A 24292-nucleotide genomic window follows, 5' to 3' on the forward strand; every position below is an offset into this window, starting at 1 on the left:
ATTTGGTGGGGGGGTGATGTCATGATAAATATACTTTATCATATAAATCCATAGATAAATACAAGAATTTAATTGATTTTGTTTTACTTTGTAATCTCAACCTTATAATCATCATTAATGAATAAATTAAAACGTTTTAGTTAGTGAATCTTGTACCGCCGCCCCACCAACTGCATGAAGCTAAAAGCAAAGCTTTTTAATATATATATATATATATATATTCTAATTATTTGTTTGTTATCTAAATGGTCGGATTCTAGTGCTTAGTGGAATATGTTACCAATGATGTATTGATAAGGACTGGTAACTTAATAAAAAGGGAATTTAAATGTCAGCTAGACAGAATGTTATCCTTTTGGCTACTTCTTGTGAACATTGTTAGGCCGACACCCAACTTATTGTAACAACATCATGGTGTATATATAGAGGGAGCTTCTATTAAGGGATTCTTCAAATAAGTTTATTTGTGAGACATTCTTGTAGGACCTCACTCCACATTGTATTCCACTAATTCAGACCGTTTATTTTTTAGATAATCATTCAAAGATCATCTTTACAAAAAAATCGCTTGAATCCGATATCATTTGACCACTACTCAATTGAGTTTTGGAAATTTTAGTACTTTCTTGAAGCACCGTGTTCATTGGTTTTGTAGGATATAATTGGATGTCGAAACAGTTTTCGATTTGTCTAATTTTTTGCAAGGATGATCTATGAATATAGACTTAAAAAAATAGATTGTTTGGATCGTTGAAAAAAAAAATCATAGGGTATCCTAAAGAGTGTCCTTCAAATAAAATTATTTGAGAGATCCCTCAATAAAAGAGGATTATATATATATATATATATATATATATATTTATAAAACATTGTACCACATGTTTAAAAGGCAAGAGTTGGCAATTGGGTTATGAGAAAATACTGATATGAAGTGAGAAGCACAAGATTTTTATCATTTAGTATGTTTATAGCTTATAATATCAAGAAATATTCTCTCAACAAACATATTTGTAATAATATTATCATTAACATTCTGGAGGAGCATGTTGTTTAAATGGGTGAGATTCCTACGCTTAATCCCATTCATGAACTTCGCTTATATAACAAAACAAAAATTAAGTAGCGTAAATCATTTCCCTGATAACGACATGGTGTGTAACATGTTAAATTCCGTCTAGTAAGATGTTATATTGTAGATTCAAAATTGGAGGAATAATTCGTGTAATTGTGTTCGTTTTGATGCCATCTTTGGACTACGAATTTTAATGACCATCATCGACCAAGTGCCTATATCAAAGAATTGAAGAACATGTATTGTATATCTTCTTCTTTTTTTCAGGTCTAGCATCATTGACAAAATTATTACATGTTTGAATGAAAACAGGTGAAGGTATTGGCCTCCATAGCAAACTTGTTGTAATCCTTTACCCAATGTCAATAATGATGATGTGGATTATTATATTGTTTCGTCTGACTCATCCCTTTCTGCATTTGCAAGCAATGAATCTAAATGGTTATGTAGAATCATCAACAAGTGCTAATTAGTTGTACACGTAGTCTATTAACAATGGAGAATACTAAATCTAAACTATTGAAATATAATGTTGTCGTACCATTTTGGCAAAGTATGTTGAATAATGGGAAAATCCAAGTTATTATTGTTTTAAGCCTTGTTTCATTGCATCCACTTATTTTCAATGAATGCTAAATAATTATATTTTAGCATGCGAAGCAAATAAGCATTAGTAGTGCACTATGCTAAAAATCATTACAACAAATATTATATTGTCACCACTGCCAAACTTATAATTTTTTTTTATACGGGAAGTAATAAATTTTCATTAAATTGTCGATGATTACAGACCCGAACAAATAAACGTAGCTTTATTAAACCTAGCTGAGAAAAACTCAGTGAGATAAAACCTCAGATGGAGGAAAAGAATGCCAAACCTATATAATTACTATGTTAACGGAAATGAACCGAAAATTGAAACCCAATACACTATTTATATGGTCCATATGTTTTATGATCAATTTTGAATTAAAATCCCTGCATGCATATTCGATTAAGCTGATGCCATTTGTGAAGTGTTCCACCTAGAGGTTGGGAATCTTCCATGCAACACATTAATTGATGCATGACTTTACCAATTGATCTAACCCTTGGTTAGTAAGATAATTCAACCTTTATGTGCAGGGACTTACCTAATTCTTTTGGAGGGTATCCTATGTACAGTGGCGGACCCACAGAGATTCAAGGAGGTGCACTTCTTGCCGGAACTGTATAGGTTATGTACTCCTTTTTTATTTCAATAATATCATATCGTTTTTGTTGAAAAAAATATATATATATAAATTTCGAAAGATTGAAAGGATTCATAGTGAAGAACCGACAACATATTTCCAATTTATTGGGTGGGACTTGGAACTAAAGTTCAATTGCAGGCTTAGAATCAACCCTGATTTCTTCTTCGCATTTAAAGCCTGAAAATCTTGTCAACCGCTGTCGAGTTTTGAATTTGAAGCCGGCTGATGATTCTAGATCATATGCTGGATGTTTGACTTATTGCGTTGACTAGCTGTAGCTAGCCATCATTACGAAGACGTAACTTCGTCATGTCTGTTATCACATTGTACAACTACCTTTGTAACAAACTTATTACGGTGAGCATCAAATAATTTGTTCCTTTTATGTATTTAGTTTCAACCTATTTTAGTTTTGTTAAGTAGTATGTGTGAACTGGGTCAAGTCCAGTGGAAAGGGCATTGACTTGCAGATAAGTAGTTTAAGGTCTGAATCTCCATGACATCCGTACAGTTTGTGTGAGAAAACCCCCCCTCCAATATCGCTTATGTAAAATAAAAATATGTGTATGATCATGAACCGAAAAATGATACTAATGGTTGGATTGCTGAGTAAAATGATTGTATTAGCATTTGACAACGCTAGTCTTAAAACTATTATGTATTATTGCAATTTTATCCACACCAAAAAGTATAGATATTCTCAATAAAAGGCAAGATGGACTCCACTAAAACTGTTTATGATGTGTGTAATTTGGCCACACGTATGAGAATATAATTTTAATTGATAACATTTACAACATCATTAGCCAAAAAATAGGTTTACTCTAAGTTACGCAATTTCATCTTTATTATTGTAAAATGAGACAATACATGGAGTAGGTGAAATTTAGAGGAAAGTAACTAAACACTAGAAAAAGTTAATTGGTGTGATGTATGTTGATCCATAATGTTCACAAACATGTGTCTTATGTTTGAAGTTTTGTTGGAATTGGGACCACTCAGATGAGGTCTTGCCACTGATGGGGGGAAACTGGATGAATCAATGAGTTTCTGACACCTGTCCTCCAAGTGCAATATGCAAAGCAACCCCAAACACTTCATTAGTCACCAATTTACAAGTTAGCAACAGATCATTTGTCTCCATACATATAGGAAGCTATTGATCACAAGCTTATTAACTTTGATCAGCATTGAAGGCTACATGCATGTGACTGTCCCTAGAAGATGTAAAATCCACTGTAAGGGGTTTGTAGCTCAAATAATTAAGAGATCAATCCATGCACTCGAGGTCCTAGATTCGATTTTTCCCTATTCTCAATATCGCTAGTATAAAAATAAAAATAAAAATCTTGTGAGCAATGATCCATTTTCTCACCAAGAAAAGGCGGCAATCAAGAAAAAAAAGACTCCTCATGTACTACTCTGTCTGTTGCTAGCTCATACCCTCCCAGGTTGGTAAGTGCAACTGTTGAAGCACGTCGTGGTCCCAGAATTGATTTCAAATGGTTCCACCAAAACCTCAGAGACTTCACTTTACAAGCTTGGAAGATAAGAATCACAACATCATCGTCGAACAAGAAACAAGAAACAAGAAACATGGGAGAAAGGGAGGAATGCTATCACTTTCCACTCGGAATGCCCAAGATTCGCAGATTTGACAAATGCTATAAGTTTTAGAAATTGAAATGCCTACAGAGAGAGTTGCTGAGGGTTTTCTTTTTTAGAGGGAGTTTCTTAGATGGTCACATTGTTATTAAGCTTATTCAACCTCATAACTTGTTCAATATTGATTGATCTTTTATTTTTATTTTTGGAGTCGTGCTTCTACTGTATCTTTTTGTATTTTTCCAGGATCTAGATATTTATAGTACAATAATTTGAGCGACATGAGAGACTTCAAGGACAAACATGGACGAAATGTCCCATAGAGCAAGTACATTTGTAGTTTGACCATGCCCACCCCCTACTCTGAGTTACTAGTCATTCGTCGTCCAACCCACCAAACTCGACCATGCCCACCCCGATTTGAGTTACTAGCCATTAATCTTCTGTTTTTCAGTACAGAAGTTCCCACATGAATCCCAGAATATCATGTGGGTTCTTCCCATGCGGAAGTTGAATTACAAAGTACTTTCATAAGTTGATCACATTTTAAGTCGCTCATCAAAATGTGAGTGGAAATGAATCGCGTGAATCACACAACATTGCATTTGTATTATTTTTTGTGCTCATTCGTTGCACTAAAAGAGGACTTTACAAGCAAGGTGGGCAGAACATCTTCGGCATGGATTTTCGAGTCCATGTCCAGCACTGGCAATCATACCATAATGTCATAATCGAAGTTTCAAGCTTAGTGAGATTGTGGAATGTCTACACTTAAAAATGTTCTTCTTACGTTTTAGAAGCTACCTGAATGCATTTACAATTTAATGGAATCAGGAAATCTAAAAGGACTGCTACCCCCCAATTCCCGTCGTCTTTTCCGCTCCTAGTACTCAAGAGAGGCAGCTTGGCCTATTCCGTAGCCTTGACAACAACCAGGGAGATGTTAGTCGCAAGCATTCACTTTTCAGACTCGTCACCTTAGAAACAGCTTCAACACCTGCAGAAAAACAACATTGAGATGTTTTGTAAATGACTTGAGTTATATCATTCCAGCAAAGCAAAAGGCTCGAGCTATTGTTTTAACGTTTTCAGTTTAGTAACACCATCTGTGGAATTAGGGATGTGAATTACGAGACCTCTTTAGGGTTTAGAGAAGAAATGTGGCTACATTCGCTGGTCAGATCATTTTACATTGTTACTTAATTGCAAAGGCAAAACGGGGTGGAGGTTAAGCATCCACCACATGAATAAGGGTGTTGCTTGACTTGGAGCACACCACACACTGTTGCCTTCAAAGGCAGAAAAACTCTTCATAAATGCACTCAAACTCTCTGCTTTACTCAATTGAGGATGAGCCATACGTTCCCAGGACAAAGATTAGAAATTGTTGTTTGGAAGTTGATTCAGTTGAAAGCATTGTTCCACAAAGCAGAGGCCAAGGGAGGTTTGTTTAAATACTTCCTCCTCTTTGGAACTAATGATGATCAGATGAGAGTTCAACGTGACCATCACTGGATTCATCAGGATTTTAAATCTTAGAATTTGACAATGTGACTGAGAATACATTTCAACTGGGAAAAACACACTACCAAACTAATGAAGCAAATCTCCTACGAATAATACACTTCCACTATCAACTGCAATGGGGCTGTGAGAATAATCATGTGATGTGATTCATATTTCAACATATTGTCCGTCATTCACAATGAAAAAAATCCTCATAGAAGCTCTTAATAGTTAAAATAATAATAACAATAATAAATAAAATAATAATTATAAATAAAATAAACTCATCCCTAGGTCACAACCAATAAATTCATGCTTGTTAAGAGCGTGCCATCTAGAACAATTGTAGGCCATACAACAGGCATGTAGGATATATTACACATTTTGTATAAACTTTCCACCTTATTGTCAAAATTTGGCCAAGATAGGACTTTTGTTAAGAAATAAGGAATCTTTTTTTTAAAATTTTTGACATACAACTGAATTCTGAACCTCATTACACTGTAAGAATTTTCAAAATTTAAAAGATAAAATATGAGAGTGAAAGCAATTAAAAATACCTTTAGTTTTCATCCGGATCAGATGCAGTGTATTTACCACTTTATCTCAGCTTGAATAAAATACAAATGGTGCTGCAAAAAGAGATCCCTCATAAGAATAGTTTTATAGAACTAAAAGTACTAACACTTTTTTCATTTTTTTTAAAAAAAGTACTAACATTTTCAAATAATTACGTCTAAATACTTGTAAACCCGCATCCTCTATTATTCAATAATGTCACTGGAAACAACAGAGATAAGACAGTATACAAGCTGGAAGCAAGTGAAGCAACATGATGGACATGGACACTAGAAGTCATTAAATTTTATCATGTGTCTGCATAAACTAGACCAGAAACAATAATCTAGTGGCTGTTAAAAGGCTTTCCTACTGAATATTGCCAGCAGATACACAAATACCCAAACAGTTCTGCTGCAAGAGTCTTAGTTACAAAGGATGAGATCTGTTTGAAACGTAGGGCTGTATTCTTTTTGGGGAAAGAAATTGCACAAATTTGAAACATGAAATTATCACCTAAGTCTGATATGAAAACTTCTATTCTTGTTTCTATTTATATTACATACATATTAAGAAATACAATCTCTAAAACTGTTTCCTGACAGAGCCTATAGCTAATATCTTCTACAAACTCATTTTAATATGTCATGTTGCCTGAGATGGTTATAAATTAAAGCAATTGATTAAAACAGTTTGGAAAGTATTGACCATTTTCAGTTTAGTATACAGTATATTGACTTCTTGATGATTGAAATGCTTCAAGTTCAAGCAAATTAAGCTTACCAAGCAGGAAAACAGTGAGCATTAAACCAAGGGTAGCTTGAACAGAACAACAATTATGTAAGCGTAGTGGTGTTTGCCATTGTTTCTGTGGACTTTGTAATTGCTTCTGAGATGCACCAACCCGACCAAACAGCTGCATAAGACAATTTATAAGTTTTGCTTGGAATTAACAAAAGATAATAATCTATCAACTGAAAGAAAGCAGAGGGGAGAGAACAAATAGAGGTATAAGAATCCATGATTGTTCTCTTCTTTCTCCTTGCATGTGTAAGATGTATTACCTTCTAATCAAATGTTATAATCAATTCTTCCTTTCAAATATGTAACAAACTGACCTGGTTGAACAAATTAACAGCTGCTGTTGCCTGATGCAATTGTGCACACCTTTGCTTCCAGAAGACAAGTTTGGATCCTTTTTCTTTAGGTGTGTCCTCGCACCCTGGAATTAGTTTTCTTCTGTGTTCAACTTCATCAGCTATTATGATCCTCAAATCACCATAATTTGGTGAACCGCATGCCTTCCTTGTATTAGTTGTTCTATCTGCATCATAAATTATATCATCCCTCATTCCTGCAATTTCTTTCCCCTTTACTTCCATGACAAAATTTGGATCCTTAGATATGGTAATAACATCTTTAACACCCTTTATTTCATCAGAAATGTCTCTGCTGCAGGCAGCATTAGATTTGAGGTCCAGGTCTTTTCTTCTAAAGTCAGTTTCCTCGGAGCTTTTCACAGAAGGTCCAAGTTCTACATATTCATTTTTGGCACATAGCAAACTTTGGGGTGTCCCAGACAGAAATGCAGCAAAATCATCACATTCTTCTTCATCCAGGTGTACCCATCGAAGGGGTTGTTTTCCTTCCACACTAAATGATTCCCTTAATGCTGTTTCAACATGAGAAATTTGGTTTTCAATGGCAGCAATAAATTGTTTATGTCTAGCTGTTGTATGATCATCACCACGTTGTCCATAGCTCAACCTGACAGCTTTCTCGAACTCTTCCAACTAAACCAGCATTCACAATTCAACACAACAGAATTACAGTAAGTAAAATTGTAATATTGGCTAAACTGCTTGCAGACAAAACTTTCTCTGAATTCTAATTGGTGATAGTATCAATAATAAGGGAAACCAAATCAGGAAATTGAGTGCGAACGGATAGTGCCACTAAAGAAAGCATATATCTCCATCTTAGGAAACTTTGAAACAAAAGACTGAACAATGGTTAAAGCTGAGAAGAGTCTTTGACTTTCCAGAAATCAAACTGATGGAAACCTTATCTAGATCGGGTAGGCTCACAAATTCTCATTAATATTTTTATACAGTGAATAAACAGGAGGGAAAGAGTAGTCAGCTTATCAGAGACAGGAGACCTACCTGCCATTTGGCAGTACCTAAAGCGGTTTGCAGCTCCCTACAAAGTTCATCCAAATTGTCTGGTGCTAACCTTTCTCTCTTCTGTCGAACCCATGCCCTGTACGTGGATTCCATTCTGAAAAACCACAACAACAAAAAAATAATAATAAGGGCCGGCAAAAGGAAAAATTATTTCAAGTTCCGAATTAGTTGAACATTCTAGACAGAGATAAATACCAACGAATTATACTTTTCAAGTGAGTGGAAAATGTGAACTAAGCTCCCTTCAATCTTTGCAAAACCTTAAAGAATAGTAGTACAGTACGACCTAATCCCTATGATCATTGATTGCTGAACATAAGGAGCTGGCAACCTGTCCAGCAACAACTCAAATTTTTCTGAAGTGGAAGAAAGTGGCTTTTCATCTTCCATTCGCCTACTCCTGGGATATAGGGTGGTCTATCATCATCTTAACAGTGCAACTAGAGAAGCCTTACCATTACCGAATATGACTGGCTCACGAACGTCATCCAACACTATATGTTCATGTCCCTTCCATCTTTTGAGCCAAATGATTAGGATAAAAAATTTAATCTTTCCCCATTCCCAGACAGTGCGGAATTTTTTCTTATCATCCAGAACGAAGGATAAAATCATACTAACCCACTAAATTATACCACACATAAGCTATACTGAAAACCCACATAATTCTAAATATATGGTAGAAAAAGGCAAAACCTTGTATATTTATAAACAAATTATCTTTTACACAGCATCATGAGAGCATATTTATCATAAATGTATCCAGAAGTTGAAAATGAGCCCAATATAAGCATCACCCACATCATCAAAACTTTAAGAAGAAGGAAAAGGGGAAGAGAAAAAAAGATATAACCTAAAATACCAGAACCCAAAATCCCCCATTGAATTGAAACTCAAAACCAGCAGCACAACCACATAATTGAAAAATATCCAACAAATTACACATCTTAAAAGCACTATGAAAGATATAACCCAAGACAATCCATTCGCACTTCAGAAAATCTCATAAAATCCCATAAAAAACACAATTCAACACACCCATCTCCAAATTCCAAAAACAAAGTCCACATATGCGCAGAAACCAATTAAAGCAACTGAAACCCACATGATCAAAACCAACGAAAAGCAAAAGGAAACGTACATATCAGCTGATTCTTGCACCTCCTCAGCTGCAGGAAAGAAGACATCTTTTTTCCAAAGATCAAAACTGCTTGCCACCATCATCTTGACCAACACCGAAAACCCACAATCAATCAAAAGCAACCAAACCTAATTCCAGCCCAACCCTTAAAGCCAGCGGTAAAGCTCTAAAAATAATTTTCCGGTACAAAGCTTCAAAAAAATTTAAAATAAAACGTGTTTCTTGCTGGGGCAGGTGGGTTTCTGTTTCTCAGTTGTCTCCTCTCGTCTCTTCTCTTCTTTGCTTCTCCCAAGCAAAGAAGGAAGAGAAAGAAAGAAGAGAGAGGGCTAACTCAGACAGAGATAGAGAAGGAGACGTAAAAGCAAATCCTATGATCTCTCTATTTTCACACTACATTCTTTCCCTCTGTATCTGTGTGTGTTTCTTTCTTTCTTTTTTCCTTTTTTTTGACAATTAAAAATATTAAATAAGTTTTATGAGATAAAGCCGTGATCAGGTGCGGCACCCTAGAAAACATATGAAGTGCGGATCCACTGAGGTTTCGGCACGTTGACAGATTGGCATTAGGTCAACGACTAGGAAGTGTCAATTCGTCAACATAAAGAAGAAGTTGTTTTTATTGGACTCAGAGGAGAAAGGTTGAGAAGAGAGTAAAAGATGGCGTTGGCGGTTGGGGACAAAGGAGAAAAGAAGGGGTGGTGGGCTGCCCACTTGGCTACAGCCAATGTATGTTTTCTTATTGGGATGGGACCTTTTGCCAGCTTAGACATCAACAACAAAATGGGTAATGAGTCACATTGTGCCACATCATCCATATCAATTATGCATGTTTTGATTTTTTTTTTATAGCCATATACTCCTTTGAAAAACACTACTACTTTTTGAAAAACACTACAAGTTCAAGTGATTAAGCAGTTAATCATGCACTGCAGGTTCTATATTTGAATATCTGAAAATGCATTTAAGGAGTATGTTTAACACAATCCATGAAATTAATATCATTTACATGAATTGTTTTGTTCACTACTTATCTCTCCGTTGAAGTTCCTACAAGTGATCACCTCCACAATTGGATTGTAATTAGTGCTGAGTTGAACCATAACCTTTTCGCTATATCCAAAAGCCCAAGTTCGTCTCACTCCTATTATTTTTGTTTTGTTGACATTCTTTTTGTTAAAAATTCCAACAAGAGATTAAATCAAGTGCTGTTTTACCCTATACCAAAAAAAAAAGTTTAGAATTATATAATGAGGGCCTTCCTTTTTTTTCTTTTTCTTTTTATAACGAGGGCCTCCTTCTTAAAAGTCAAATAGAACAACTACAAAATAAGTATTTATAATATTCGCATTTGAAATATCTTTCAATTAAGTGAAGAAAAAATCAGTTGATTAATAGCTCGTTTGAGAGTAATTTTGGATAAGCCAATAATTAATTCTACGGAGAATCACTTCAAGTGGTTTTGGGTGACTTTAAGGAGAAGCACATGGAAGATGCTTCTCCCCCAGAATCACTTTAAGTGATTATATGGAGAAGCACGTGGGAGGTGCTTCTCCCCATAAGTGATTTTGGCATTCCTACAATCACTCTCAAACGAGCCCAAGGATGATGGCTAGAAAAATCATTTTTATGAGAAAAATCATAATGATGTAATGAATTGATCATTGGGAAGGAAACACGTAAAAATCATAATCATATCCTTCTTATTCAACTCACAAATCACAACCTCCTTAACCACCACTTTAACTACCATTTCCTTCAAACTTCTCTTTTCTTTCGTTTGGACAAAAAATCTGCCTTAATTATATTTATAATTAATATTACTTAGTAACAAAACTAACGTTAATGCGAAACGAGTTGCATGTGGAATATATAATCTTGAATGGCTTGAGTGGGCCCTTCTGTTGGCACAAGCGAATTAGTCATAATATGAAGGAATATTTGAACATGTCCCATTTATATTTAAAAGAAAAACAAAAAGCCTCAAGTTCGATTCCCTTTTCTCAATTAATCGAAATTAAGTCCCTCAAATTTGTGGAGGCTAATAAGAGCCATTAAAACTCATTGCATCGTATGCATAATTTGGTGGGTGACTATGAGCATATCAGAACTTGGGGGATTCTACAATAACAAAAAAAATTATATCCCTTTAGTCATAGGGGTCAGTACTACACGAGCTCGCTCGTAGTAAAATAGGGGATTCTTGGGAGCCTTTACGAAAATTAATTTAATTAAATTTCGTGTATATTATGAAAATATATAATTCTTTGGCTACAATCAATCAAAACCTTATAAAAAAAACAAAGTTGTAAATTAATGGAAGGCTCTGAGTCAAACGTTGGCATCCTTATCTCATTCCAAAAAGTATACTTTTGACCTCCTACAATAATCTAAAATTGACAAGAATACACTGACTACATTAAAAAGGCAATGTCCATGCCATTGTTTTCTTTCATTTTTGACCTTTCATGATTCTTCTTCTCAACCCACCTCTTCCCCACCAGAAAGAAAAATCACAAAATATAGATTTAGTTGAGGTAGGGATATTATACAAAAAACAGCACAATGACAAGCATAATTGCTTTACCAAAGTAATATTCTATGCTCAAGCAGCTCATGTCATACAATGAGGACAAACAAAATTCTGTCGATTTGTCAGCTCATATTGACAGATCATTGACCTTGTGGCCTAAATTTGATCACTAGTTTGGTTGGTATATTCTCTACTAAAACAGAATTGTGCCCTATCAAACTTGTACACTAAAAAGCTTTCTTATTTGTAAACTTATATCTGCTTTGAGCCAGGAGTGTCCTCAGCCAGGCATTTAGACAATTCATCTTTCACCAGTTTCAGGCCACAATAACATGAGGTTAAAACTGAAGAGACAATACTTCTTTGTATATCTTTGAACTTGATTGCCAGCTTTACATCCCAATTAGTGTTTTTTCTGCAACAACCAAAAAAAAAAAAAAAGAAGATGCACATTCTCATTTCAACAAAGGAAAGTTTCTGCTGCTTCAATCAATCACAGATTCACAGATTATGTGATGAAGTGTTAGGAGACTTTACCTGTCATCAAGGTCTGCATCACCAAGATTATCCATCATGTCATCACAGATGTGGCGAAGATCTTCAAGAATTTCAATTTCATTCTTCAAATTTTCCGGTAGCTGTGAAATAAAGAATTGGAAGTTCATATATGAGAATATTGAATCGACATAAAAACCGAATCAAGAAAGAAATTTCAAACTAAAGCTAAACAATATTGGAAAGAAAACGCAAATCTGACAAATATTTTCTTGTTCTTAACACACAAGAGTAATGTGAAAGTAATAATAGCATTTCATTAGAATAGATCATACAAAATAATAAATGCCATTTCCTAATGAAAAATATTCAAAAGAAAATGAAGATGATGTCAACCACTATAACATAAATAAGCATAGAAAATTACTAAGTCCTTAGTATGAGGCATGGGGCTCCGAGCTCTCCTTAGGCAGTCCAAGAATGGTGAAGGCAGGCCGTAATAGAAAATATTGCAGTTATGTGATAACCAAGTAGCCCGCACCATGTGAGTGGTCCAGTTCGATATGGAGCTCCCTTCAGTAAAATCATCTTGGGCAGCATCAATATCTGCATGGGAAATGTTACTAGTTAATATTATAGAGCACAAGTCCGCGACAATTTTTCAACAACAATACATTGGCATGTGAAGATATATCAGAACTATGTCACGTTTGGTACTGCTTGATCAATTGTAAAAAATATCCATGAGTGAGATAGAGCAATAAAACTCACCTAGAGGAATGACATCATATAGGTTGTCACCTTGAGGTACAAAGCCATAGAAGGTAATTAGATGAGAACTAGAGAAGTTCCCGTAACTAAGGCAGCATTCTTGCCCTGCATTGCATGGTCTTGATAGACGGAATTTCAAGGTATTTGTTGCAGAATCTACTCTGCCATAGTGCACTACATGGGGGTCTAGCTGTGATAAGGAATAAAGCAAAAACATGACCACGGGATATCACATTGATATGAACAACTCAAAGTTTTTTTTTTTTTCAATGACATGAACCATTACAAACACATCTTAATTAAACCCAAAACTGACTGTCCAGAAAGTAGATAACAAAGGTCATTCTTGTCCTTGTAACCTCTTAGTTTCTACAATATAAAGAAACCGTTTTGGAATCTGGCAACCAATTCACAAAAGTACACTTGGAAGATGGTTATGATAAGTTGTTGGAAGAAATTCTCAGTATATTTTAAATTTTTAGTTTATCTCAACAATCAGGGCATAAAATGTTGGGGCATAAAAAAAGGGTGACATACCGAATGGTTCAAGAAGCCAGCAATGGGAATCAAGCATGTCCTCAGCTTTCCATCAGGGAACTTGATTTTCATGCTATTTGAGTACCACAGTTCACATGCCCACAAGAACTGCTCCCATGTGTAAAGCTCTGGTGGAAAGATATCAGGATGATCTTCGCACAGTGCAGGGAAGAGATCATCATATTGAGCACGCAAATGCTGTGACAAGAAAAGGACTTAGATGCTTAATTTTTAATTACTAGTAACCTTTTCCTTTAAATAAAGTGTGTTATATATATATATATATAGGTATGAGAAAGTTCTACGATGAAATCCTATCAGAAAATTTAAAAAAAGGAAAGAAATGGGATGCAAATACAACATTCCATTCTTAGTTTATACGAAAGTGAGAGATCAAATATTTCAATGGCAATTAGAAAGTGATTGGCTGGAGGCTCCATAATTGATTTGGGCATCTCCATGTTCTTCCTGTATTTACTAACTCATTCAGGTTGGGTCAGACCCTGGTCTCATAGTAGATTTGTTATTGGGCAGCATTCTCTATTAAAGATAACTTGAAAAGGCAACATATAGAATAACTCAAGACCAGGTACAAATAATCAAATCCTACTTTTATAAATGGGAAAGACAGCAAACAAGCAACATTATCAGACAAGAATGTGAACTTCAATATTCCCCAAGATGCAAACAATCTTAGAGAAGAAGAGTAGAGTAGGAGTGTGATCACTGCAGAATGTAGGACCTTTGAGGGAACTCAGATAGATTGTGAAGGAGGACTACTAAAACTGTATACTAAATGAGGTGATTTTTGTTGGACAGAGCTGAATGGAGCACCCATAATTCCTCACCCTGAGCTTGCCTTGGTACTTTTGTTGTAATCTCTTCCCTATTTCTCCCTCAAGCCTACTTAGGAATGCCTAAACCCATTCTTATAGGGGCAGGATGACACAAACCAAATTGCCACCTCTGTATGGATGAATCATCTAACAATGTTGATATAATCTTTATAACTGAAAGAAAGAGAGCATAAATGCCAAACAAATTAATCTAATAACACTATTGGAAAGGCTAATAACCTCTTTGGCTGCCATAATCTCATCCAACAGCAAGGTTCCATCCAAAACCATCATCGCATCAATTCCAAAACTCAACCCTGCAACATATTGGGGAAGGAATATTAAGAAAGAAAGGAAGAGATAAATTAAAACAAATAAATCAGTGTAATCATATCAGACTTGACAAATCCAGTCCAAATACACATGCTTATTTTATATAATCTAACACGAAATAACTTCATCGACTTCTTGATTTCTACAAATAACTTCATCCCTCCCACCAAATTTTCCAATGTATACTTATCATGGTTGTTTTAAACCCATAGCAGGGAAAAGTCGGTTACACATGAGTTGCTTTGGACTTGACATTATTAACGTTCTAGGTACCATTATTTCCTACTTCCTAAGAGATGTTCAAACTTCCTAGAAACCAACACTGTTCCCTATACACCTTTATAGCAAGTCCATCTTAGTTCATAGCTTTTAAGATGCAAATGTGAGAATGAGAATTTTGGAGTTCTATGAAACACTATCCATAAACGTACAATCATTCTTTGTAGCGTCTTTTTTTTCATCATCTACAAAAAATGTTTAGTAATAACCCACGGCAAAAGGAATGATTGTCACCTTAGGTTAGTGTAACTAACTTGCAGACAGCAAAGGTTTTTCGTATATTTTACAATTGGCAGCAACAACTGGAGAAGAGGTACGTCTTCACATTTAAATTAGCAGAAAAAAACTGACATATAACAAAGCACAACCATAAACTTCCCTGGGGTCTAGAGTAAGTTTGATATCCCCAGATGTTTCTTGTACTTGATAAAATCATTTGCCTAATTCTTCCAGCATATCTAAATAGTTTTACTCCCCATGAAGAAAAACTATAACAAAAGTGCCCACAGAGAAAATCACAGTTATGTATTCAGAAAAAGTAAACCAATACCAATTATACAACTTGCATTTATTAAACATTAAAAATTAAAATCTTGCACAAAAATTAGATGTGTGTTACTATCTTGCCTCACACTTAAATTTCTGAAAGTATTAAATAAAAAAGGTAATGAATATAATATTTTCTCATTCCCGTAGGTAATTATTTTTTTGAGTTACATATAATTTTATCTGAATTTTGTTTTCATATCTTGATTTTATCATTACCTGATATACTAAACCTTGAGCAGCTTAAAAATAAACTTTACACAAATGTATAAATTCTATATTTGACTTACATCAAACTATTACTATCTACTCAAAGAAAGATTAAATCCTTAAAAAAGAAAACTAAAATCCAAAATGTAATTTCACATAAAATGAACTTTGCAGTTGCACAAAATTAAAATAGAAATTTCATAGGCAAAGCATGTACCAGTACGAAATTCTTCTGGCAGTGTATCAAAGTAGATCTTGAATTGTGAATCACCATTGTGCCTCTCCTTCATGCTCCACAACAACAACATCGTCTCAGAGGAAATGCCTTCAAACTTCTGTAATGCATGATACTGCAGTAAAGAAAAAAAAAAGTAATATATTGGCCCACTTTTCTTGTTCATAGACTATGCATTTTAATCCACGCAGTATTTATTTGAGCCAACAGACTATATGCATATGAAAGATACAGACCTAAAACCTACTTTAGCTGTTGCTTATACCACCTCAGAAGAACAAGAAAAAAAAGCACAGATGCATCACTAACAGAGAGATCCAATATGATTATTCATCAAGACATAGTGGAGAGAAGTTTATTTATGATTACATCATGTGGAACACACTAGAATAAAGTCTGGTTTTTGCTTGTGGTTCAATTGGTAACTCTATGTAGCTAGGTAAATTACCATTGACATTCGGTAGAATGACACCTCAAACTCCACATATAGCAGATAAACAGATGTTCATAAAAATTGATCATCATTCATCAATCGTTTCTAAATCCAACAAAATCTGGAGCCAACTTTGTGAACATGAAGAAAGACAAGTTCATGAAATTCTTTCACTTTCATCTTGGAGCAACTCAGCCCCTCGCTAGATGTGGAGTCTATGTAGGTTCACTTTGATTTTCTGTTTCTGCCCATATATTTTTAGAAACTTCTTGAATAAACACAGAGGTAATACTTATAGGAAAGTTAAAAGTATTGTTCACGTGATAAACATACCATATCAGCTTGCACAAGCTCCTCAACAATTATTAAAGATGTCGGGATCTCCAAAGCAGTATCTCCAACTTTCAGATCCTCTGTAGCTATGGCTCCTCTGCCAGCCCCTTCGACATCTATTATGATGAATGAAGCACAAAAGACATGATATAGTACACACTACACACTAGTTTCCTTCTATAGTACATGGTTAGGTTTTTTCTTTTCTTTTCTCAGGAAACCCCATCAAAAGAGGGAAAGAATAAACAAGTTACAACAGCAGTAATCATAGCAGTGAAGAGCTAAGACTTACAAGCTATCTCCAACCTTGTCTTAACACCATTGTTTTCACCCCATTGTAACAATTTCCTTTCTTTATCAGAGTTGTAGCCTTCTACAATTTTAGTCTCCAAAATGTTCTTGTTCCCAGACTGACTCATCATATCAACAATAGCATCGCGGAATTCTTGCAGGACATTCTTTTGCATTAGACAAGCACTAGAGAGTGAGCTTTCAACAAGCTGAAGGATTGAATTGAGAGCCTCTAGCTCATTTCTGGGGCCATACATATCCATTGGTTCATCTCCAGCAAAATAAAGCTCTGTCTGCACCGATTGAACCCATTATTTCATCATTAGTCTGCTAATTATACAGTGCAATCAAGGTACTATCAGGCAACTCTAAAGCCATTTGTCTCCCCTTTTGTGCCTAAACAGTCCAAGAAGTTCTCAGAATTATGAGTTTTGAAGTATCTAAAGAGGGATTTAGGTAGGAAAGGCCTCATTTTTCAGAATATTGTGAATTTGGCATTGTTCTAGTTCTACAATAAATCCTTAACATGAACTTACCTCATCTGAGTTTATGATTCTTTCGATCTGAAGCATTACTTTCAAGGAGGTACTGATCCAATTAGGATCTGAAGACCTTTTAACAAGTATTTCTTCCTTGGTACTAAATCCCATATCTTGTAGCAATTTCTGCCAGAAGATGAGAAGAAAAAATAAAATAAAAGAATGATGGTAGAAACAACTCAACTAATTCTTCTACAAGAAATAGAAAAACTAGCAGCATGTACAAATCTTGTACACATAGTAAATGGAAGTATTGACAGTTGTTCCCCAGGTAGTTTTCACCTTATTTTAGTTAAACTGCCTAATTAACAAGAATCTAACATAAAATTCATACAGTAATTAGTTTGGCCTTTCTTACTTTAGTTAACAGCACGCGTCCAACAGCTCACATATAAGTCATTGAATCTAAGAGTATCAGAAGCTCATTGACAAAAAAGGGTGATTGCTCAATTTCTCCACTGTACATACTGCATACAATTCCACTCTCACATTTCCTTTACTACTATCATTTAGACTTCATATGAAATCCTATAAACAATATATTTCATATATAAAACAAACAAAAAATCTCATATTTATTTCTTTTTCACCTTCTTTTTATCAAAAAGGAGGTCACTTCCAGATAGTTCAAGCACAATTGAGCAGTCCTTATCCAACTCCATGGCATCATGAGATGATAATTGCTGCGATTTACAAATAAAGCATAAAAAACAATTTATCCACAGATAATGAAGGAAAAAAAGCTCCACAACAAAGCGCACACAGGCACACTAATATTAGTTGAGTAACACGGGAGGGGATTCAAATACCACTTAATAATGTTTCTCTGTCCCACAAATAATTAGGTTCCATTTGTTTACACATTATGCATACAAGCAGTTCAATCATGAGACGGGATTTATAGGAATCTTGTAGAAATGACTAAAAAAAGAACTGATTAAAGAAATTTAAGAAACCAGAAGAGTCAGAGTTATTTTAATCCTAACTAGAAAGCAATGCACAAATTTCACGACTTTTACATATAATGTGGTCAAGCACATGCCAATAAAAAACAGTAAGGAGAAACCCACCAATAAAAGACAGTCAAGAACACAAAGATCATTTGTCTCTTGAGCATATATAGCGTTGTATATAGCTGTGTGTCTATATCAAAACTTACCCTACACAGATATGAGATATGAAGCTTATTGAGGAAAAGTGCTTCAAAGAAGATATATGAGGGGCAAATTAGGTTCAAAATCAAAGCTTGTAAATAATGGAGGCAATAAACCGTCTGCTTGGAAATCGTCAGAGATGAAATAAATTCAAGAATCTTGCAGAAAGGGAGTTGAAATTGAATACAAGATCGAAAGTTTTTACGTATTCTTACAATTTCTAAGCACGTAAAGAGAAGACAAAAGAAGCAACAAAGTTGGAATTCAGAATGCAATCTATGGAAATGAAATTTCAAGAACATAGAAGAGAGCAACAAAGTCGCAGGAAGTTAAATAAAGAAAGAGAAGTTGAATAGTAAGGGGGTTTACTCTATTGACAGCCATTGAAGCGCAGCTCAAAGAAGAACCGTAACGAGAGAGAGAGAGAGAGAGAGAGAGAGAGAGAGAGAGAGAGAGTGAGTGAGTTTGGGCGGCAAGAGTGAGTTGTTATAACTTGGAAAAGCCAGGGAGGAAACGTTTCTTCTGTTTAGTTTCTGTTTTGATGGAAACGCTTCCTTTTTTTTATTTTCCCTTTTTCTATTTGGTATTTTTCTTGGCCGCACAGCATACGTGTATTAATTGGTAAAATTTTTATAAAAAAATACTTTGAAAAATTTGCCATTATATAAAATTTTCATATTATTTTTTAAATTTTTTTAATTTTTTTAATTCAATAATATGTGAAAAATATGTGTATACTGTGTGTATTTTGGCTGTATTATTAAAAATTTTGTATAAAAAAATACGTGTATTAAATATGAAAACTACATGCATAAGTGTATATTACATGTATTATACGAAGAAAAAAAACTTGTACTTTGTCATGTCTTCGAGATGAGTATGGAAATTAGAAATATTTGTTTAAAAAAAAAATCGCAGTATAGCCGGCCGGCTATACTATTTGATTAAAAAATTAATAATAGAAAAGGACCCTCCTAGTTGCATTAGTTTGTACCTTATAGATATTAATTTGCAACATATCCAAAGTAGATATTAATCTTCCACTATATCATATTTTAATATAATTTTTTCTAACATATGTTACTCTTATTCAATAATATGTGAGAATTATTTGTATAATACATGAATTTTGTGTGTCTTAATAAAACTTTTGTAGAAAATACGTGTATAAAACATTAGAAATATGTATGTACATGTACAATACGACTATTGTATGTTTGTTTTGTAAAGAAAACGTGAGACGTGAATAGAATACGAATGTATTGTTGAAAAATACGTACCTATATATATATATATATGTAAAAGACTATAGCCGCTTGTCTATACTACTTATTAAGGACAATGAAAAAAAAAAAAAAACCCCTGGCCTGCAATACTATTATTTTACAAAAATTTGAAAAAAAAAAATAACATATAGCTGACCGGCGATACTATTTTCTAGGAGAAAAACAGATCAGCCAATAGTATAGCCGTTCGGCTATACTATTTCTAAAAAATTTAAAAATTGAGTAAAGCCGAACGGCTGTACTAGACTATCGGCCATTAGTCGCCACGTGTCACACGTGCCTTTTTAAAAAAATTAAAAATTGGTGTATAGCCGTTTGGCTGTACGGTTTTTAAAAAATAAAAATAAAAATAAAAATAAACAAGAAGCTCCGTCTTTTAAAGCCACGTGTCAAAAAATAGGTATAGCCACCCGGCTATACTATATATGATATTATAATATAATTTTTATAACATATATTATTCTTATTCAATAATATGTGAGAATTATTTGTATAATACATGAATTTTATGTGTCTTACTGAAAATTTTGTAGAAAATACGTGTATAAAAATAGAAATATGTACGTACATATACAATAGTATTGTTGAAAATGTGAGACGTGAATAGAATATGGATGTATTGTTGAAAAATACGTACCTATATATATATATATATATATCTATCTAAAAGACTATAGCTGCTTCTCTATACTACTTATTAAAGACAATAAAAAAACAAAAAAAACCTGGCCTGCAATACTATTATGTTACAAAAATTTGAAAAAAAATCACGTATAGCCGAACGGCTATAGTATTTTCTAGGAGAAAAACAGAACGGCCAATCGTATAGCCGTACGGCTATACTTTTCTGAAAAAATTTACCGCACGGCTATACTATTTTAATATAAAAAAGAGGACCCCCAACCATTAGTCGCCACGTGTCAACACGTGCATTTTAAAAAATTAAAAATTGGAGTATAGCCGTGCAGCTGTACTTTTCAAAAATAATAATAAAAATAAAATTAAACAAGAAGCTCTGTCTTTTAAAGCCACGTGTCAAAAAATAAGTATAGCCGCCAAGTATAGCCGCCCGGCTATACTATTTGATTAAAAAATTAATAATTAAAAAGGGCCGTCCTAGTTGCATTAGTTTGTACCTTATAGATATTAATTTGCAACATATCCAAAGTAGATATTAATCTTCTACTATATCATATTTTAATATAATTTTTATAACATATGTTATTCTTATTCAATAATATGTGGGAATTATTTGTATAATACATGAATTTTGTGTGTCTTACTGAAAATTTTGTAGAAAATATGTGTATAAAATATTAGAAATATGTACGTACATGTACAATACGACTATTGTATGTTTGCTTTTTAAAGAAAACGTGAGACGTGAATAGAACACGAATGTATTGTTGAAAAATACGTACCTATATATATTTTGGCCAAAAAACAAAAGTAAAGAAACTTATTTTATATCTTTAAAATGTAAAAATTAAAAAATGAAAACTCAAAAACAACCTCTCTCAACGAAATTTCCCTAGATCCCAAGAGCCCCAAGGCCCAAATCTTTGATTAATATAATCATTATGAATGAAAGCCAAATTCAAATCCGAGCCTATAGCCAAGCCCATGAGCCCAACTCTCCATTGTTAACCACACTCACGAAATTATCGTAGTGTTATGTTTATAAACACCTTTATAGGAGTGTGGATTTTCGATGTGAGATTTTCACAAAGGGCACCTCAAAAGATAACATATTATGGTCAAAGTTAAAACCTTAGAAGTTTCACATTATGCTGTCACTTTTAATATAGTAGCTGGGAAACTTGTATCTCTTTGATGGGTTTGGCCTCCAGAGTAATTGTAATATGGGATCCCTGACATCTTTACCTAAGGATTATCAACATACACCAACTGTGAATCGGCCAAGCAGAAATCCAGGGGAAGACGATGGCATAGGGGGACCAGATGCTAGGCTTGTCAGGATCCGCAACACATTTACACTCTGGAAAAACTATAGAGAGCTCAAAGATGCAAGCCTTGCTGACCTGCGAAAGTTGATTGAAATTTATCTTGGTGCAGACAATCAAGCGTTCATTTTTCTGATGCTTGGGGGATGTCATTTCTAAATTCTCTAGCTTGTTGATCTCGTCTTAAAAAATGGAAAACTTTATTAAGACAATCATGCTAACATGGTTGTTTTTATTCACAAAAAAGTTCTTATAAATCAAGAAATATAGTGCATCTTGCTAAGTATTTAGGAAAATAGAAGCGAGAGGAAATCTGTAATTGAGGAAGAGAGAGCTTTGAGAATTCTAGAATGGTGGGAATCAAATCTGTTTTTCTCATTACCACTGTACACGTACGTGCCTTCACATGTTTAACATAACTAATTACAGACACGTGGCACACTAATTCTAATCATTATTAGCTAAACACATCTCTGTGATTAAGAAACACCTGATTCAAACACGTGGCCCACTGAAGCTTCAGTACCAAAGGAGAAGGAAGCAACAATTCAGACCACTAAGCTTCCTCTATGCAACAATAAATCAAATGGCTACCTTGCTAGCTTGAGAACACTGAAGGGAATGCAAAGCCCAATCAGCTCCCTTTAAGTCCTCTCCCATTGAAATCATTGGAAAATAGACTACCACTAATTAAAGTAATTAAAAAAGATAAGATTTGACTTAATAACATAAATTAAGTTAAAGAAGGTTGTCAAAAAACAAAAGTAAAGAAACCTCAACCACCTCAGCCACTCACGACGCCGTTGCGAGCTCGGAAAGGTATGTGGATTTTGAGTTTTCCAATGCCATTTTCAGCAACTCCGGCTGTTGTTTCCTTCGATCGAGGTATGAAACTTCATCTGCTCTTCGTGCTCTAGTTGTTTATGTATGTGGTTAGGATCGATTTCGGAGTTTTGGAAATTAATCAATACACCCAAGTTTGACCCGCGACTTTGGTAGTGTTCCGAGTTGCTCCGACCACATTTTGACAAGGGTCTGAGACCAAAAATTACTCCCCTTGTTAGTCTGAACATGTTGGTATAGGTATTGTAGGAAGTTTTGAGATGTGAGAATGTGGTGGCTGACCATTTGAGTAGAATTGTGGTTGAAGAACAAGGAGAAGATGTGCTACCCTTGAATGAGACTTTCCCGGATGAACAACTATATGTTGCCCAAGTCAAAAAGCCATGGTATGCTAATTTTGTTAATTATCTTGCTTATGGTGTTCTTAGAAATGATCTAACTTCTCATGACTCAGGTCTTAAATATCGAGGGATTTAGAAATATAGATGGTTCAAAAACACGGAAATATAGGGAAAATATCGATATTGATAAAAATTGGATAAAAACCACAAAAATTGTGATAAATACATGGAAATTTTTAATGAAACTTTATAAAAAGTTTATTTAGTCAGTCATCTATTATTTTAAGACAAAAGATTGGAAGGAAATGCATTGCATAGTAGGTTTGAGTGATTTAAGTTGATTATATTGCAAGCTGACAAACTCTATGACTTAGAAAATTTGGAGTAATTAATGAAAAAAATTAAACACCCTCTAGTAATGTATTTATCATTTTTACTACAATATTTTACACTTTATAAATTTCATGGTAAGATACATGAATAACTTTATTTCACATTATTAATTGGACATCATGACATGGTACACGGTCTTATATTTATTATTTATCAAAAATTGAAAAATAATTAAAGATGTAAACCAACTTGATTTGTCATGAAAATTAAGCACTGCACCATGCTTAAAAAATAATAGTGAAGATTGAAAATTAACTAAGAACATAAATAAAGTTATCCAAGGAAGAATTAACTAGGAAATAAAGTAAAAGATTATAGAGATTTAAGTAATTAAGCAAAATTTAAAGGGGAATTTAGTAATGTAAGTACTTATAATGAATAATAAAATAATCAATAACATTAAATGGATTCAAGGAAATAAATAAATTATATTAAGTAATTAAATATTTGATCAACAATATAGAACAATAAGTAATTATTTTCTATTTTGAGAAACAGCTCGGAAGAGTTATAAATACGATATTCCATTGGTACTAATCACAAAGTGATGATTAGTGTGGTGGTTTAAGTGGCTCAGACCTTGGAAGTGGGGAGGGGTTCGAACCCCTGTGTGCGTGCGTTCAAGTGAATTATAATATCG

The 24292-nt window shown here is 34.1% G+C and overlaps 2 protein-coding genes across 8 annotated transcripts; both read right to left on the reverse strand.

Annotated features, from left to right (window-relative positions):
- Positions 1–4501: 4501 nt before the first annotated feature.
- On the reverse strand, positions 4502–9735 carry LOC103323480 (uncharacterized). 2 transcript variants are annotated; one of them, XM_008225478.2, is made up of 6 exons: positions 9304–9735; positions 8142–8256; positions 7095–7769; positions 6760–6892; positions 5979–6050; positions 4502–4909 (listed from the first exon to the last, which is right to left on the reverse strand). In XM_008225478.2, the coding sequence occupies exons 1-5, from the start codon at positions 9384–9386 to the stop codon at positions 6025–6027; spliced, it is 1032 nt and encodes a 343-aa protein (XP_008223700.2). In that variant the 5' UTR covers positions 9387–9735; the 3' UTR covers positions 4502–4909; positions 5979–6024. The 2 variants fall into 2 exon arrangements, with proteins under 2 accessions (XP_008223700.2, XP_088901818.1); XM_089045692.1 differs by lacking the exon at positions 5979–6050 and having other exon boundaries at positions 4636–4909; positions 9304–9727.
- A 2131-nt stretch (positions 9736–11866) lies between these two features.
- Positions 11867–19333, reverse strand: LOC103323512 (SET domain-containing protein). Of its 6 annotated transcripts, none has more exons than XM_008225506.3 (12): positions 19195–19333; positions 18262–18354; positions 17669–17797; positions 17134–17425; positions 16842–16957; positions 16058–16190; positions 14713–14789; positions 13637–13834; positions 13100–13289; positions 12756–12934; positions 12371–12471; positions 11867–12248 (listed from the first exon to the last, which is right to left on the reverse strand). In XM_008225506.3, exons 1-12 carry the CDS (start codon positions 19207–19209, stop codon positions 12086–12088), a joined length of 1686 nt encoding a protein of 561 aa, XP_008223728.3. In that variant the 5' UTR covers positions 19210–19333; the 3' UTR covers positions 11867–12085. The 6 variants fall into 6 exon arrangements, with proteins under 6 accessions (XP_008223728.3, XP_088903283.1, XP_088903285.1 ...); XM_089047157.1 differs by having other exon boundaries at positions 18831–19283; XM_089047159.1 differs by lacking the exon at positions 19195–19333 and adding an exon at positions 18742–18791.
- Positions 19334–24292: the final 4959 nt, after the last annotated feature.

Source organism: Prunus mume, linkage group LG2, assembly GCF_029339155.1.
Source record: "Prunus mume cultivar Tortuosa linkage group LG2, ASM2933915v1, whole genome shotgun sequence".
In the NCBI taxonomy this organism is placed as follows: domain Eukaryota; kingdom Viridiplantae; phylum Streptophyta; class Magnoliopsida; order Rosales; family Rosaceae; genus Prunus; species Prunus mume.

Coding starts and splice junctions, on each gene's coding strand:
- LOC103323480 (XM_089045692.1), bottom strand. CDS start 9,386: ATGATGGTGGCAAGCAGTTTTGATCTTTGGAAAAAAGATGTCTTCTTT. Junction 8,257..9,303: donor GTGCAAGAATCAGCTGATAT/GTACGTTTCCTT, acceptor GTGGTTTTTCAG/AATGGAATCCACGTACAGGG. Junction 6,893..7,094: donor CTGTTAATTTGTTCAACCAG/GTCAGTTTGTTA, acceptor TGTCTTATGCAG/CTGTTTGGTCGGGTTGGTGC.
- LOC103323512 (XM_089047157.1), bottom strand. CDS start 19,127: ATGTTCTTGAAATTTCATTTCCATAGATTGCATTCTGAATTCCAACTT. Junction 16,191..16,841: donor AGCTTGTGCAAGCTGATATG/GTATGTTTATCA, acceptor TCTTTACTGCAG/TATCATGCATTACAGAAGTT. Junction 12,935..13,099: donor ATATGATGTCATTCCTCTAG/GTGAGTTTTATT, acceptor TTTCCCATGCAG/ATATTGATGCTGCCCAAGAT.